The sequence below is a fragment of the Eutrigla gurnardus genome (genome assembly GCF_963514095.1).
Source record: "Eutrigla gurnardus genome assembly, chromosome: 17".
Lineage (NCBI taxonomy): Eukaryota > Metazoa > Chordata > Actinopteri > Perciformes > Triglidae > Eutrigla > Eutrigla gurnardus.
Window position 1 is genome coordinate 22,795,616 of NC_139928.1, and position 14,788 is coordinate 22,810,403.

At 40.6% G+C, this 14,788-nt stretch overlaps 3 protein-coding genes across 3 annotated transcripts; all 3 read left to right on the plus strand.

Moving 5' to 3' along the window:
- Nucleotides 1-787: 787 nt before the first annotated feature.
- On the plus strand, nt 788-3,529 carry LOC311027752 (uncharacterized protein). Its single transcript, XM_084031905.1, has 2 exons — nt 788-991; nt 1,507-3,529. The coding sequence occupies exons 1-2, from the start codon at nt 799-801 to the stop codon at nt 2,727-2,729; spliced, it is 1,416 nt and encodes a 471-aa protein (XP_083888031.1). The 5' UTR covers nt 788-798; the 3' UTR covers nt 2,730-3,529.
- Nucleotides 3,530-3,601: 72 nt separating this feature from the next.
- On the plus strand, nt 3,602-8,809 carry LOC311027503 (uncharacterized protein; the record flags this gene model as incomplete). Its single annotated transcript, XM_084031525.1, has 2 exons — nt 3,602-3,614; nt 6,051-8,809. The coding sequence occupies 2 exons, from the start codon at nt 3,602-3,604 to the stop codon at nt 7,313-7,315; spliced, it is 1,278 nt and encodes a 425-aa protein (XP_083887651.1). The 3' UTR covers nt 7,316-8,809.
- A 1,210-nt stretch (nt 8,810-10,019) lies between these two features.
- LOC311028496 (uncharacterized protein) lies at nt 10,020-13,093 on the plus strand. The gene is made up of 2 exons (XM_084033105.1): nt 10,020-10,218; nt 10,734-13,093. Exons 1-2 carry the CDS (start codon nt 10,026-10,028, stop codon nt 11,930-11,932), a joined length of 1,392 nt encoding a protein of 463 aa, XP_083889231.1. The 5' UTR covers nt 10,020-10,025; the 3' UTR covers nt 11,933-13,093.
- The last annotated feature ends 1,695 nt before the right edge of the window (nt 13,094-14,788 follow it).

Below are 14,788 nucleotides of genomic sequence, written 5' to 3' on the forward strand. Positions count from 1 at the left end.
AATGAAATGTTTGAGATGAGAGGGGGTGGACGGGGGAAGTCCAACTTTGCTGACCGCACAATCTATTAACATTTAACGCACTTTAGCACCGATCACTTTAGGACTATGCTACTATGGAACGTTTTTAACTTATCTCTAATAAAACCAACAAAACGCAGTACCCATTTTAAGTGATTCTTTGAACAAGCAGCGCGTCTGGCAAAAACATATTTTCCCGATCTAGCCTCTCGGTGACTAAATAAGTGGTTCGATAGTCGCCATACAGTTTGTATTGTTGAAATCCTGCTATTTCTTTTATCTACTCCTTAAGGAGATTGTGTGATGCAACAATAAGAACATTTTAACATTTAATTTAAGCTTTCCTTTTCTAAAGCTGAAAATTAGACCTTCCAGATAAACAAATGTCATTATTTCACAGACGGGTGGGTATTTTAATCATTTATCTTCCTGCGTATATTCCGGGGGAACCTGTCATTTCGGTAATACTAATGGACTTTTATTTTGAAGCTCAGCAACTGATTTATCCCGGAAGCTGTATTCTTTGCTGTTTTAGCAACATGGCGCCCGGCGTTATTAGAACCAGCAGCGCGTCTTCGTGGTGTTGAGAAAGTGTCTGTTAGCTTCACCAGTACTGATCCATCAGAGTCTCTGTGTGTCTGGATAAACCCGTCTGGATGGACTTTGTACTCTTCACCTTTTATTCTGAAGGTTTGACCTCTGACGCATCTCCCGGTAGCATACGAAGCTAGTTAGCTTAGCATGCTAGCTGTAGACGGTTTAACGGAGTTTGTGGAGAAAATGAGTAAAGTCCAAATGCTGAGAGCGTTGGTGGAGCAGCGACTAGCTGCGGCTGCTGAAGAGATATTTGGGCTGTTTGAAGGAACGATAGCAGAGTACGAGGAGGAACTTTCTCGTTCTAAAGAGGAGAACGAGCGACAGCGGAGACTCTTAGACGCTGTTTTCCTCCCGGAAGTCCGGATTCACAGAGCAGGTTAGTTCATCAACACATCCGGGTTTCTCAGCGTCTACATGACGTCAAGTGTTTCAACATTAAATGTTTTTGACGAATTTAAACGTAGATAAAAAGCTTGAATCCAGAGACGTATTCGTCTTCTTCACCTGAACATGTCGGCATACAGTTTGAACTCAAATCGACGTCCATTGTGTTCGACTAACCGACCTAAACCGACTAGCATGCAAACGGCTATTTGGGTCACAGGGCGACCAGAAAGGATGTCTGATACCAAACTGAACGTCCTGTAACAGCCGACGCCCCATCGATCCTAACCTCATTCAGAAAACAAGCATTTTAAAAGTTGTCAGCTTGTTGTCTTGAAGACAGAACTTAAAAATCATGACTTAATCCGTTTTACTAATCATCATAATCATGTAGTTATTTTGGCATACTTTTGATCTGTTTATTGCTATTAAATCATGTAGCTGAAGTGTTGAAATGATGATATGACAGGTTTTTGAGACATGTATGAATTTCATTACTCTCCACAGATGTTCAGCAGCTGTTGGTGAGAAAAGAAGAGGTTCCCTTAGAGCAGCAGGACTGGAGCTCCAGTGTGGACCAGGTGGGCCAGACAGAAACCCCACACATTAAAGAGGACCCTGAACCCCCACACATTAAAGATGACCTGGAGGGCCAGACAGAACCCCCACACATTAAAGAGGACCAGGAGGACCCTGAACCGCCACACATTCAAGAGGATATCTGGACCAGTCAGCAGGGAGAGCAGCTTCAAGGACTGGATGAGGCTGATATCAAGTTCCCATTGACTCTTGTCCCTGTGAAGAGTGAAGAAGATGATGATGAAGAGAAGCCTCAGTCCTCAGGGCTGCCTTCAGCTGCAGCCAACAGCTCAACTGAACACATGGAAATAGAAGCTGATGAAGAGGACTGTGGAGGACCAGAACCAGCCAAGGACTCACGTTCATATTTACAACCAGATACTGATGACAAGACTGGAGACTCTTCTGATCCTGAGACTGATGACAGTGCTGATTGGCAGGAGACCAGAGAACCTCTGTCAACTTTAAAGGCTTTGAAGAATGTTGTAGTCCCTGACGGTGTGTTTAGGCGTAGTCCTGAGTGTAGGAAAACATTTGGGACCAATAGAAATCTGAGGAACCACATAAGAACTCATACAGGAGAAAGACCTTTCAGCTGCTCAGTTTGTAAGAAATCTTTTACACAGAGTTCACATTTAAAGAGACACATGAGAACCCACACAGGAGAAAAACCTTTCAGCTGCTCATTTTGTAAGAAATCTTTTACACAGAGACCAGATTTAAAGAGACACATGAGAACCCACACAGGAGAAAAACCTTTCAGCTGCTCATTTTGTGGGAAATCTCTTTCAGATGGGCGGAATTTGAAGTTACACATAAGAACTCACACAGGAGAAAGACCTTTCAGCTGCTCATTTTGTGGGAAATCTTTTTCAGATGGGCGGAATTTGAAGTTACACATAAGAACTCACACAGGAGAAAGACCTTTCAGCTGCTCATTTTGTAAGAAATCTTTTACACTGAGAGCAAGTTTACAGTTACACGTAAGAAAACATACAGGGGAAAAACCTTTCAGCTGCTCAATTTGTGAGACATCTTTTTCAAATAGGCGGAGTTTGAAGTCACACATAAAAAGTCACACAGGAGAGAACCAGAGAAGGCGTAGTCTGCCGGCTGGCAGTAAGACAACTAGTGCAATGAAGCCAAGTTAGCGCTTTGCTAACTGGACTCTGCAGGAGAACAAGTCTGAATTGACCGGTTTTACTTATACAGGACTGTTAAGCTTTGCCATTGTAATAGTAGTGCATGTAGTCATTTGATTCATGTTTCCACTGAGATTTATTGTTGTCATTCCGTTGTAGTCATCATATTTGGGTAGTTGGCTTTCGAGTTGTGCTGATAGATGAGTATCTAAGGGATCAAGGATGGTCAGAGTGATTGCTAATCGCAGATACCTTTGTCAATGTTAAGATATTTGGTCCATTTTTCTGTTACTGTATAATATTGTTATTGTTTTAACAATTGGTTAAATTGAATTAGCTTGGTAACAGTTTCACAGCAGTATGACATGCATATATACACATGCATATATATAGCCAAACACACCTCCAGCCTGGTTGTAAATCAAGTATAACTAATGACTAGGGCTGTACCAAACAGTTTGGAGCTTCTGAGCTCCATTCATAACGTTGACATTCCAAATATTGTTATTATTATATTATGCCAGCATAGGTTTTCTCTGGGTACTCGGGCTTCCTCCCACAGTTCAAAGACATGGAGGAAAGATTCATTGACTGGTTGTCTGTGTGTCTATGGGATGTTCATTTTTTAAGAAATAATTGTATTGATTTCAATAATTATCTTTTGACATTATGTAATAACCATGCGTCCTACCTGCATCCCCTGTTGAATGTGGTTCAGTTTTTTCTTAAATCTCCGTAAATATAATAAATGATTTGTTTTTTTGGGAAGAGAAGTAAAGAGAAGCCAGTGACAAAGCATAATTTACAGACCTTACTCTCCTCTTATACATATTGTAGTGGCCGTTTGTCCAGAAATCAATTTAACTTATAACTTCGGCACCATGGGGGTGAATCGTACGCAGGCAAGAAGTCACTGTCCATTTAAAGTTCTTGGTTTCTTTTAGATGATTTATTTATCCCAAAAAACAAGCAAGCAAAACAATAAAACAAACAAATCCTGTTTCGTGTTTGCCTCTCTTGCGCTGGTAAAAAACCATGTGCCTACCCAGGTGCATTCTGGTCCTCCACCTGCGTTCATACCTATATAATTTCCGGTGCCCAGTGCTACCCAATTTACAAAGAAAACAAAAAACTAAATTAGCGAAACAAACCAATAATATTTACCTTAAATTACTAATAATAGAAAATAATGTCACAAATTGAATCAAAATAAAACTATACTAATCAAACATTATCAATAACAAACAAACAACCAAATAGCTCCAACACATATCTTTATGAATTTCATGTTCCATCCAATCGTTTATGTGATGATACAACTTTCCTTTTCATTCCCTTTGTTTTTATTGTCCTTTCTATCAACACACATTCTGGTTAATTGCCAGCCTGAACCAGCCTGTATTCCTAGAAACAATCAATTGCATATTTTATTTATTATTATTATGTTTTTACTGTTTTTCCTATGTATTTTTTATATTTAGTCGTTTTCATGGTATATTTTCGATTACTTATGGGATTATTTTATTTTGCTTTATTAAGATCACATACTTGTTGTCTGTTAGAAATGCATACTTATGCTTTGTGGACCTCTGTGAACACGAGGAACCTTCGAGGTGTATTTTCATTGATACAAATAAAGTATCTGTCATTACACCGCAACTAATTATTTTATGTTTTTATTCATGTTTCTTATGTAAATGATGTTGCTGCACATCACCTCTTCTGTACCACAGATGTTCCAATATCGCATCCATGTTCTGAACCTCCTAAGCTTCCGTAGGCTCTTCTGCCCCTCCCACTCCTGCTTCGCTGAGGGCAAGTTGTGTTGACAAATTCCATCCATCCATCCATCGTCTACTGCTTATCCTGTATTCAGGGTCGCGGGGGGGCTGGAGCCGATCCCAGCTATCATTGGGCGAAGGCAGGGTTCACCTGGACAGGACGCCAGTCTTGTTGACAAATTCCTTTCTGCTAATTTTATGTTAAATTATCTGTCATTTATTAGTTCCTTAATTTCAAAGACATTTTACATGTTTATCGTTTCAGTGCCTGTGTCGGGACATTTAGGCAGAATATCATGTGTAAGTCACAGTCTTGATATTGTGACTACTGTAACTTCAGGGTTAACTCTGGGTTTTCCGTCCTACGACGTTCGTTCACTTCTTACCGGGGTACATCACCATGGCAAATGACGCTGCAGCGCTAACCTGCTCCACATAATCAGGCTTTGTTCCTGACATGAGATCAACGTGGAGAAAAGCACCGCCTACTCATCCTGCTTCCCAGTTCAGCCTCTGGTGGCGGTAATGCGACAATTCGTTGTTTGCTAATCGCTAATGATCCCAAAGAAGAAGTTCCAGAGGACCCGGATGTATTACTCTTTTAGCAACATGGCGCCCGGCGTTATTAGAACCAGCAGCGCGTCTTCGTGGTGTTGAGAAAGTGTCCGTTAGCTTCACCAGTACTGATCCATCAGAGTCTCTGTGTGTCTGGATAAACCCGTCTGGATGGACTTTGTACTCTTCACCTTTTATTCTGAAGGTTTGACCTCTGACTCATCTCCCGGTAGCATACGACGCTAGTTAGCTTAGCATGCTAGCTGTAGACGGTTTAACGGAGTTTGTGGAGAAAATGAGTAAAGTCCAAATGCTGAGAGCGTTGGTGGAGCAGCGACTAGCTGCGGCTGCTGAAGAGATATTTGGGCTGTTTGAAGGAACGATAGCAGAGTACGAGGAGGAACTTTCTCGTTCTAAAGAGGAGAACGAGCGACAGCGGAGACTCTTAGACGCTGTTTTCCTCCCGGAAGTCCGGATTCACAGAGCAGGTTCGTTCATCAACACATCCGGGTTTCTCAGCGTCTACATGACGTCAAGTGTTTCAACATTAAATGGTTTGTGACGCATTTAAACGTAGATAAAAGGCTTGAATCCAGAGACGTATTCGTCTTCTTCACCTGAACATGTCGGCATACAGTTTGAACTCAAATCGACGTTCGACTAACCGATCTAAACCGACTAGCATGCAAACGGCTATTTGGGTCACAGGGCGACCAGAAAGGATGTCTGATACCAAACTGAACGTCCTGTAACAGCCGACACCCCATCGATCCTAACTTCATTCAGAAAACAAGCATTTTAAAAGTTGTCAGCTTGTTGTCTTGAAGACAGAACTTGAAATCATGACTTAATCCGTTTTACTAATCACCATAATCATGTAGTTATTTCGGCATACTTTTGATCTGTTTATTGTTATTAAATCATGTAGCTGAAGTGTTGAAATGATGATATGACAGGTTTTTGAGACATGTATGAATTTCATTACTCTCCACAGGTGTTCAGCAGCTGTTGGTGAGGAAAGGAGAGGTTCCCTTAGAGCAGCAGGACTGGAGCTCCAGTGTGGACCAGGAGGGCCAGACAGAACCCCCACACATTGAAGAGGACCAGGAGGACCCTAAACCCCCACACATTAAAGAGGACCAGGAGGGCCAGACAGAACCCCCACACATTAAAGAGGACCAGGAGGGCCCTGAAACCCCCCACATTAAAGAGGACCAGGAGGAACTCTTGACCAGTCAGCAGGGAGAGAAGCTTCAAGGACTGGATGAGGCTGATATCAAGTACCCATTGACTCTTGTCCCTGTGAAGAGTGAAGAAGATGATGATGAAGAGGAGCCTCAGTCCTCAGGGCTGCCTTCAGCTGCAGCCAACAGCTCAACTGAACACATGGAAACAGAACCTGATGAAGAGGACTGTGGAGGACTGGTACCAGTCAGGAACTTGCATTCATATTTACAACCAGATACTGAAGGCAAAGCTGGAAACTGTACTGATCCTGAGACTGATGACAGTGCTGATTGGCAGAGGACCAGAGAACCTCTGTCAACTTTAAAGACTTTGAAGAATGATGCAGTCCCTGATGGTGTGTTTAGGCCTAGTCCTGGTGTGAAACCATATAGATGCACTGAGTGTAGGAAAACATTTAGGACCAATAGAGATCTAGAGAAACACATAAGAACTCACACAGGAGAAAGACCTTTCAGCTGCTCAGTTTGTAAGAAATCTTTTACACAGAGACCAAATTTACGGTTACACATAAGAACACATACAGGAGAAAAACCTTTCAGTTGCTCAGTTTGTAAGAAATCTTTTACACAGAGACCAAATTTACAGGTCCACATGAGAACTCATACAGGAGAAAAACCTTTCAGCTGCTCAGTTTGTAAGAAACCTTTTACACGAAAAGATACTTTACAGTTACACATAAGAACACATACAGGAGAAAAACCTTTCAGCTGCTCAATTTGTGAGAGATCTTTTGCACAGAGAACAACTTTACAGTTACACATAAGAACACATACAGGAGAAAAACCATTCGGCTGCTCATTTTGTAAGAAATCTTTTACACAGAAAACAACTTTACAGTTACACATAAGAACACATACAGGAGAAAAACCTTTCAGCTGCTCAATTTGTGAGAAATCTTTTTCAGATGGGCGGAATTTGAAGTCACACATAAGAACTCACACAGGAGAGAACCAGAGAAGGCGTAGTCTGCCGGCTTGCGGTAAGACAACTAGTGCAATGAAGCCAAGTTAGCGCTTTGCTAACTGGACTCTGCAGGAGAACAAGTCTGAAGTGACCAGTTTCACTTAATCTGCACCATCAAAAGAAAGACCTCTCATCCCCCACAACAACGGGGCTAGTTAACACACTCTCTTCATGGGCCAGTACCAAACTGTAACTGTGTATTAGCATAGCATACCAGTACCCAGCCGAACACAGGACTATTAAGCTCTGCCATTGTAGTAGAGTAGAGTACATGTAGTCATTTGATTCATGTTTCCACTGAGATTTATTGTTGTCATTCCGTTGTAGTCATCATATTTGGGTAGTTGGCTTTCGAGTTGTGCTGATAGATGAGTATCTAAGGGATCAAGGATGGTCAGAGTGATTGCTAATCGCAGATACCTTTGTCAATGTCAAGATATTTGGTCCATTTTTCTGTTACTGTATAATATTGTTATTGTTTTAAGAATTGGTTAAATTGAATTAGCTTTGTTACAGTTTCACAGCAGTATGACATATACATGCATATATATAGCCAAACACACCTCCAGCCTGGTTGTAAATCAAGTATAACTAATGACTAGGGCTGTACCAAACACTTTGAAGCTTCTGAGCTCCGTTCATAACGTTGACAATCCAAATATTATTATTATTATATTATGCCAGCATAGGTTTTCTCTGGGTACTCTGGCTTCCTCCCACAGTTCAAAGACATGGAGGAAAGGTTCATTGACTGGTTGTCTGTGTGTCTATGGGATGTTCATTTTTTAAGAAATAATTGTATTGATTTCAATAATTATCTTTTGATATTATGTAATAACCAGACATGCGTCCTACCTGCATCCCCTGTTGAATGTGGTTCAGTATTTTCTTAGAGCTCTGTAAATATAATAAATGATTTGTTTTTCTTCAAACGTAGTTGGGAAAAGAAGTAAAAAGAAGCCAGTGACAAAGCATCATATACAGACCGTACTCTCCTCTTATACATATCTTTATGAATTTCATGTTCCATCCAAACGTTTTTGTGATGATACAACGTTCCTTTTCATTCCCTTTGTTTTTAGTTTTATTGTCCTTTCTATCAACACACATTCTGGTTAATTGCCAGCCTGAACCAGCCTGTATTCCTAGAAACAATCAATTGGGTAGTTTTTTTAAATTTCTTTTACTGTTTTTGTACTTTTCCTGTGTATTTTTATATTTAGTAGATTTCATCGTATATTTTCGATGATTAATGGGATTATTTTATTTTGCTTTATTATGATCATCACATACTTGTCTGGTAGAAATGCATACTCATGCTTCGTAGACCTCTGTGAACACGAGCCTTCGAGGTGCATTTTCATTGATACAAATAAAGTATCCGTCATTACACTGCAACAAATTCTTTTATGCTTTTATTCATGTTTCTTATGGAAATGATGTTGCTGCACATCACCTCTTCTGTACCACAGATGTTCTAATATCACATCCATGTTCTGGACCTCCTAAGCTTCCGTAGGCTCTTCTGCCCCTCACACTCCCGTTTTGCTTTGCTGTGGGCAACTTGTGTTGACAAATTCCTTTCTGCTAATTTTAAGTTTCATGATCTGTCATTTATTAGTTCCTTACTTTCCTTGACATTTTACATGTTTATCATTTCAGGGCCTGTGTCGAGACATTTAGGCAGAATATCATGAAAGTCACAGTTTTGATATTGTGACTATGAAGCAGGATTTGAGATTAGTGACATAACTTCAGTTGTTTGCTTTGTTTTTTGCAAACCGCTAATTAGGAATGTGCGTATTGATCCGCAAATATCGATACTTCCGATCTGGGGGTGTTTTTTAGAATCGATCTTTACATCAAAATATCGATTCCAAGTCCACTTTTACAAGAAATATTAATACTTTTATGATACAGACTCTCTAATCAATTTTATAGAAGTAAAAATTGAAACCTGTGGTCAATATTTGTGCCGGATATGGAACTACTTTTCCTTCTGGCTTCCTTCCTGTCTTACTTGGCCACGCTCAGCAGCTCGCGCGCGTCGCATGCACACATGCCAGCAGTCGTCCGAGACAGCTGGGAGACCACTCTGTCTGGTCCAAAAATAATTATATTGAAGTCAGAGCAGCTGTTCTTATTTTCTCTTTTTTTATATTTATTTTAAATGTGATTTGCACATATTTTCAGTTGACTTGTTGATTTGCACAGATTGTCTTTAATTGCTCTGATTAAAGAGAAAACAAAATCTGATATTTGGCAGCTTGTTTAATTCTTATACAGAGGTATAAAATACATTTTTCATAATCACATTCACAAGTTTTCATTGTAAAAGTCATAATTTCCATATGCACAAGTAGGACATCAAGAAGTATCGGTATTGGTATCGGGATACTAGCCTTGGTATCACCTGGTATTGGATCGAAAGGAAAAAATAGTGGTATTGCACATCCCTACCGGTAATGATCCCGAAGAAGTTCCAGAGGACCCGGATGTACTACTCTTTTAGCAACATGGCGCCCGGCCTTATTAGAACCAGCAGCGCGTCTTCGTGATGTTGAGAAAGTGTCTGTTAGCTTCACCAGTACTGATCCATCAGAGTCTCTGTGTGTCTGGATAAACCCGTCTGGATGGACTTTGTACTCTTCACCTTTTATTCTGAAGGTTTGACCTCTGACTCATCTCCCGGTAGCATACGAAGCTAGTTAGCTTAGCATGCTAGCTGTAGACGGTTTTAACGGGGTTTGTGGAGAAAATGAGTAAAGTCCAAATGCTGAGAGCGTTGGTGGAGCAGCGACTAGCTGCGGCTGCTGAAGAGATATTTGGGCTGTTTGAAGGAACGATAGCAGAGTACGAGGAGGAACTTTCTCGTTCTAAAGAGGAGAACGAGCGACAGCGGAGACTCTTAGACGCTGTTTTCCTCCCGGAAGTCCGGATTCACAGAGCAGGTTCGTTCATCAACACATCCGGGTTTCTCAGCGTCTACATGGCGTCAAGTGTTTCAACATTAAATGTTTTGTGACGCATTTAAACGTAAATAAAAAGCTTGAATCCAGAGACGTATTCGTCTTCTTCACCTGAACATGTCGGCATACAGTTTGAACTCAAATCGACGTCCATTGTGTTCGACTAACCGACCTAAACCGACTAGCATGCAAACGGCTATTTGGGTCACAGGGCGACCAGAAAGGATGTCTGATACCAAACTGAACGTCCTGTAACAGCCGACACCCCATCGATCCTAACTTCATTCAGAAAACAATCATTTTAAAAGTTGTCAGCTTGTTGTCTTGAAGACAGAACTTAAAATCATGACTTAATCCGTTTTACTAATCATCATAATCATGTAGTTATTTCGGCATACTTTTGATCTGTTTATTGCTATTAAATCATGTAGCTGAAGTGTTGAAATGATGATATGACAGGTTTTTGAGACATGTATGAATTTCATTACTCTCCACAGATGTTCAGCAGCTGTTGGTGAGGAAAGAAGAGGTTCCCTTAGAGCAGCAGGACTGGAGCTCCAGTGTGGACCAGGAGGGCCAGACAGAACCCCCACACATTAAAGAGGACCAGGAGAACCCTGACCCTCTACACATCAAAGAAGAGCAGGAGGACCCTGAACCCCCACACATCAAAGAGGACCAGGAGGGCCAGACAGAACCCCCACACATTAAAGAGGAGCAGGAGGACCCTGAACCGCCACACATTCAAGAGGATATCTGGACCAGTCAGCAGGGAGAGCAGCTTCAAGGACTGGATGAGGCTGATATGAAGTTCCCATTGACTCTTGTCCCTGTGAAGAGTGAAGAAGATGATGATGAAGAGAAGCCTCGGTCCTCAGGGCTGCCTTCAGCTGCAGCCAACAGCTCAACTGAACACATGGAAACAGAAGCTGATGAAGAGGACTGTGGAGGACCAGAACCAGCCAGGAACTTGCATTCATATTTACAACCAGATACTAATGACAAGACTGGAAACTCTTCTGATCCTGAGACTGATGACAGTGCTGATTGGCAGGAGACCAGAGAATCTCTGTCAACTTTAAAGGCTTTGAATAATGATGAAATCCCTGACGGTGTGTTTAGGCCTAGTCCTGGTGTGAAACCATATAGATGCACTCAGTGTAGCAAAACATTTGGGACCAATGGAAATCTGAAGAAACACATAAGAACTCATACAGGAGAAAGACCTTTCAGCTGCTCAGTTTGTGAGAAAACGTTTACACAGGGACCAAAGTTACGGTTACACATAAGAACTCATACAGGAGAAAAACCTTTCAGCTGCTCAGTTTGTGAGAAAACTTTTACACAGAGACCAAATTTACGGGTCCACATGAGAACTCATACAGGAGAAAAACCTTTCAGCTGCTCAGTTTGTAAGAGATCATTTACACAGAAAACAACTTTACAGTTACACATAAGAACACATACAGGAGAAAAACCTTTCAGCTGCTCAGTTTGTAAGAGATCATTTACACAGAGAACAACTTTACAGTTACACATAAGAACACATACAGGAGAAAAACCTTTCAGCTGCTCAATTTGTGAGAAATCTTTTTCAGAGAGGCGGAGCTTGAAGTCACACATAAGAAGTCACACAGGAGAGAACCAGAGAAGGCGTAGTCTGCCGGCTGGCGGTAAGACAACTAGAGCATTGTAGCCAAGTTAGCGCTTTGCTAACTGGACTCTGCAGGAGAACAAGTCTGAAGTGACCAGTTTCACTTAATCTGCACCATCAAAAGAAAGACCTCTCATCCCCCACAACAACGGGGCTAGTTAACACACTCTCTTCATGGGCCAGTACCAAACTGTAACTGTGTATTAGCATAGCATACCAGTACCCAGCCGAACACAGGACTATTAAGCTCTGCCATTGTAGTAGAGTAGAGTACATGTACTCATTTGATTCATGTTTCCACTGAGATTTATTGTTGACATTCCGTTGTAGTCATCATATTTGGGTAATTGGCTTTCGAGTTGTGCTGATAGATGAGTATCTAAGGGATCAAGGATGGTCAGAGTGATTGCTTATCGCAGATACCTTTGTCAATGTTAAGATATTTGGTCCATTTTTCTGTTACTGCATAATATTGTTATTGTTTTAACAATTGGTTAAATTGAATTAGCTTGGTTACAGTTTCACAGCAGTATGACATATACATGCATATATATAGCCAAACACACCTCCAGCCTGGTTGTAAATCAAGTATAACTAATGACTAGGGCTGTACCAAACACTTTGAAGCTTCTGAGCTCCGTTCATAACGTTCACAATCCAAATATTGTGATTATTATATTATGCCAGCATAGGTTTTCTCTGGGTACTCTGGCTTCCTCCCACAGTTCAAAGACATGGAGGAAAGGTTCATTGACTGGTTGTCTGTGTGTCTATGGGATGTTCATTTTTTAAGAAGTAATTGTATTGATTTCAATAATTATCTTTTGACATTATGTAATAACAAGACATGCGTCCTACCTGCATCCCCTGTTGAATGTGGTTCAGTATTTTCTTAGAGCTCTGTAAATATAATAAATGATTTGTTTTTCTTCAAACGTAGTTGGGAAGAGAAGTAAAAAGAAGCCAGTGACAAAGCATCATATACAGACCGTACTCTCCTCTTATACATATCTTTATGAATTTCATGTTCCATTCAAACGTTTTTGTGATGATACAACGTTCCTTTTCATTCCCTTTGTTTTTAGTTTTATTGTCCTTTCTATCAACACACATTCTGGTTAATTGCCAGCCTGAACCAGCCTGTATTCCTAGAAACAATCAATTGGGTAGTTTTTTTAAAATTTCTTTTACTGTTTTTGTACTTTTCCTGTGTATTTTTATATTTAGTAGATTTCATGGTATATTTTCGATGATTAATGGGATTATTTTATTTTGCTTTATTATGATCATCACATACTTGTCTGGTAGAAATGCATACTCATGCTTCGTAGACCTCTGTGAACACGAGCCTTCGAGGTGCATTTTCATTGATACAAAGAAAGTATCTGTCATTACACTGCAACAAATTATTTTATGTTTTTATTCATGTTTCTTATGGAAATGATGTTGCTGCACATCACCTCTTCTGTACCACAGATGTTCTAATATCACATCCATGTTCTGGACCTCCTAAGCTTCCGTAGGCTCTTCTGCCCCTCACACTCCCGTTTTGCTTTGCTGTGGGCAACTTGTGTTGACAAATTCCTTTCTGCTAATTTTAAGTTTCATGATCTGTCATTTATTAGTTCCTTACTTTCCTTGACATTTTACATGTTTATCATTTCAGGGCCTGTGTCGAGACATTTAGGCAGAATAATATCATGAAAGTCACAGTTTTGATATTGTGACTATGAAGCAGGATTTGAGATTAGTGACATAACTTCAGTTGTTTGCTTTGTTGTTTGCAAACCGCTAATTAGGAATGTGCGTATTGATCCGCAAATATCGATACTTCCGATCTGGGGGTGTTTTTTAGAATCGATCTTTACATCAAAATATCGATTCCAAGTCCACTTTTACAAGAAATATTAATACTTTTATGATACAGACTCTCTAATCAATTTTATAGAAGTAAAAATTGAAACCTGTGGTCAATATTTGTGCCGGATATGGAACTACTTTTCCTTCTGGCTTCCTTCCTGTCTGACTTGGCCACGTTCAGCAGCTCGCGCGCGTCGCATGCACACATGCCAGCAGTCGTCCGAGACAGCTGGGAGACCACTCTGTCTGGTCCAAAAATAATTATATTGAAGTCAGAGCAGCTGTTCTTATTTTCTCTTTTTTTATATTTATTTTAAATGTGATTTGCACATATTTTCAGTTGACTTGTTGATTTGCACAGATTGTCTTTAATTGCTCTGATTAAAGAGAAAACAAAATCTGATATTTGGCAGCTTGTTTAATTCTTATACAGAGGTATAAAATACATTTTTCATGATCACATTCACAAGTTTTCATTGTAAAAGTCATAATTTCCATATGCACAAGTAGGACATCAAGAGGTATTGGTATCGGGATACTAGCCTTGGTATCACCTGGTATTGGATCGAAAGGAAAAAATAGTGGTATTGCACATCCCTACCGGTAATGATCCCGAAGAAGAAGTTCCAGAGGACCCGGATGTATTAGTCTTTTAGCAACATGGCGCCCGGCGTTATTAGAACCAGCAGCGTGTCTTCGTGGTGTTGAGAAAGTGTCTGTTAGCTTCACCAGTACTGATCCATCAGAGTCTCTGTGTGTCTGGATAAACCCGTCTGGATGGACTTTGTACTCTTCACCTTTTATTCTGAAGGTGTGACCTCTGACTCATCTCCCGGTAGCATACGAAGCTAGTTAGCTTAGCATGCTAGCTGTAGACGGTTTTAACGGAGTTTGTGGAGAACATGAGTAAAGTCCAAATGCTGAGAGCGTTGGTGGAGCAGCGACTAGCTGCGGCTGCTGAAGAGATATTTGGGCTGTTTGAAGTAACGATAGCAAAGTGCGAGGAGGAACTTTCTCGTTCTAAAGAGGAGAACGAGC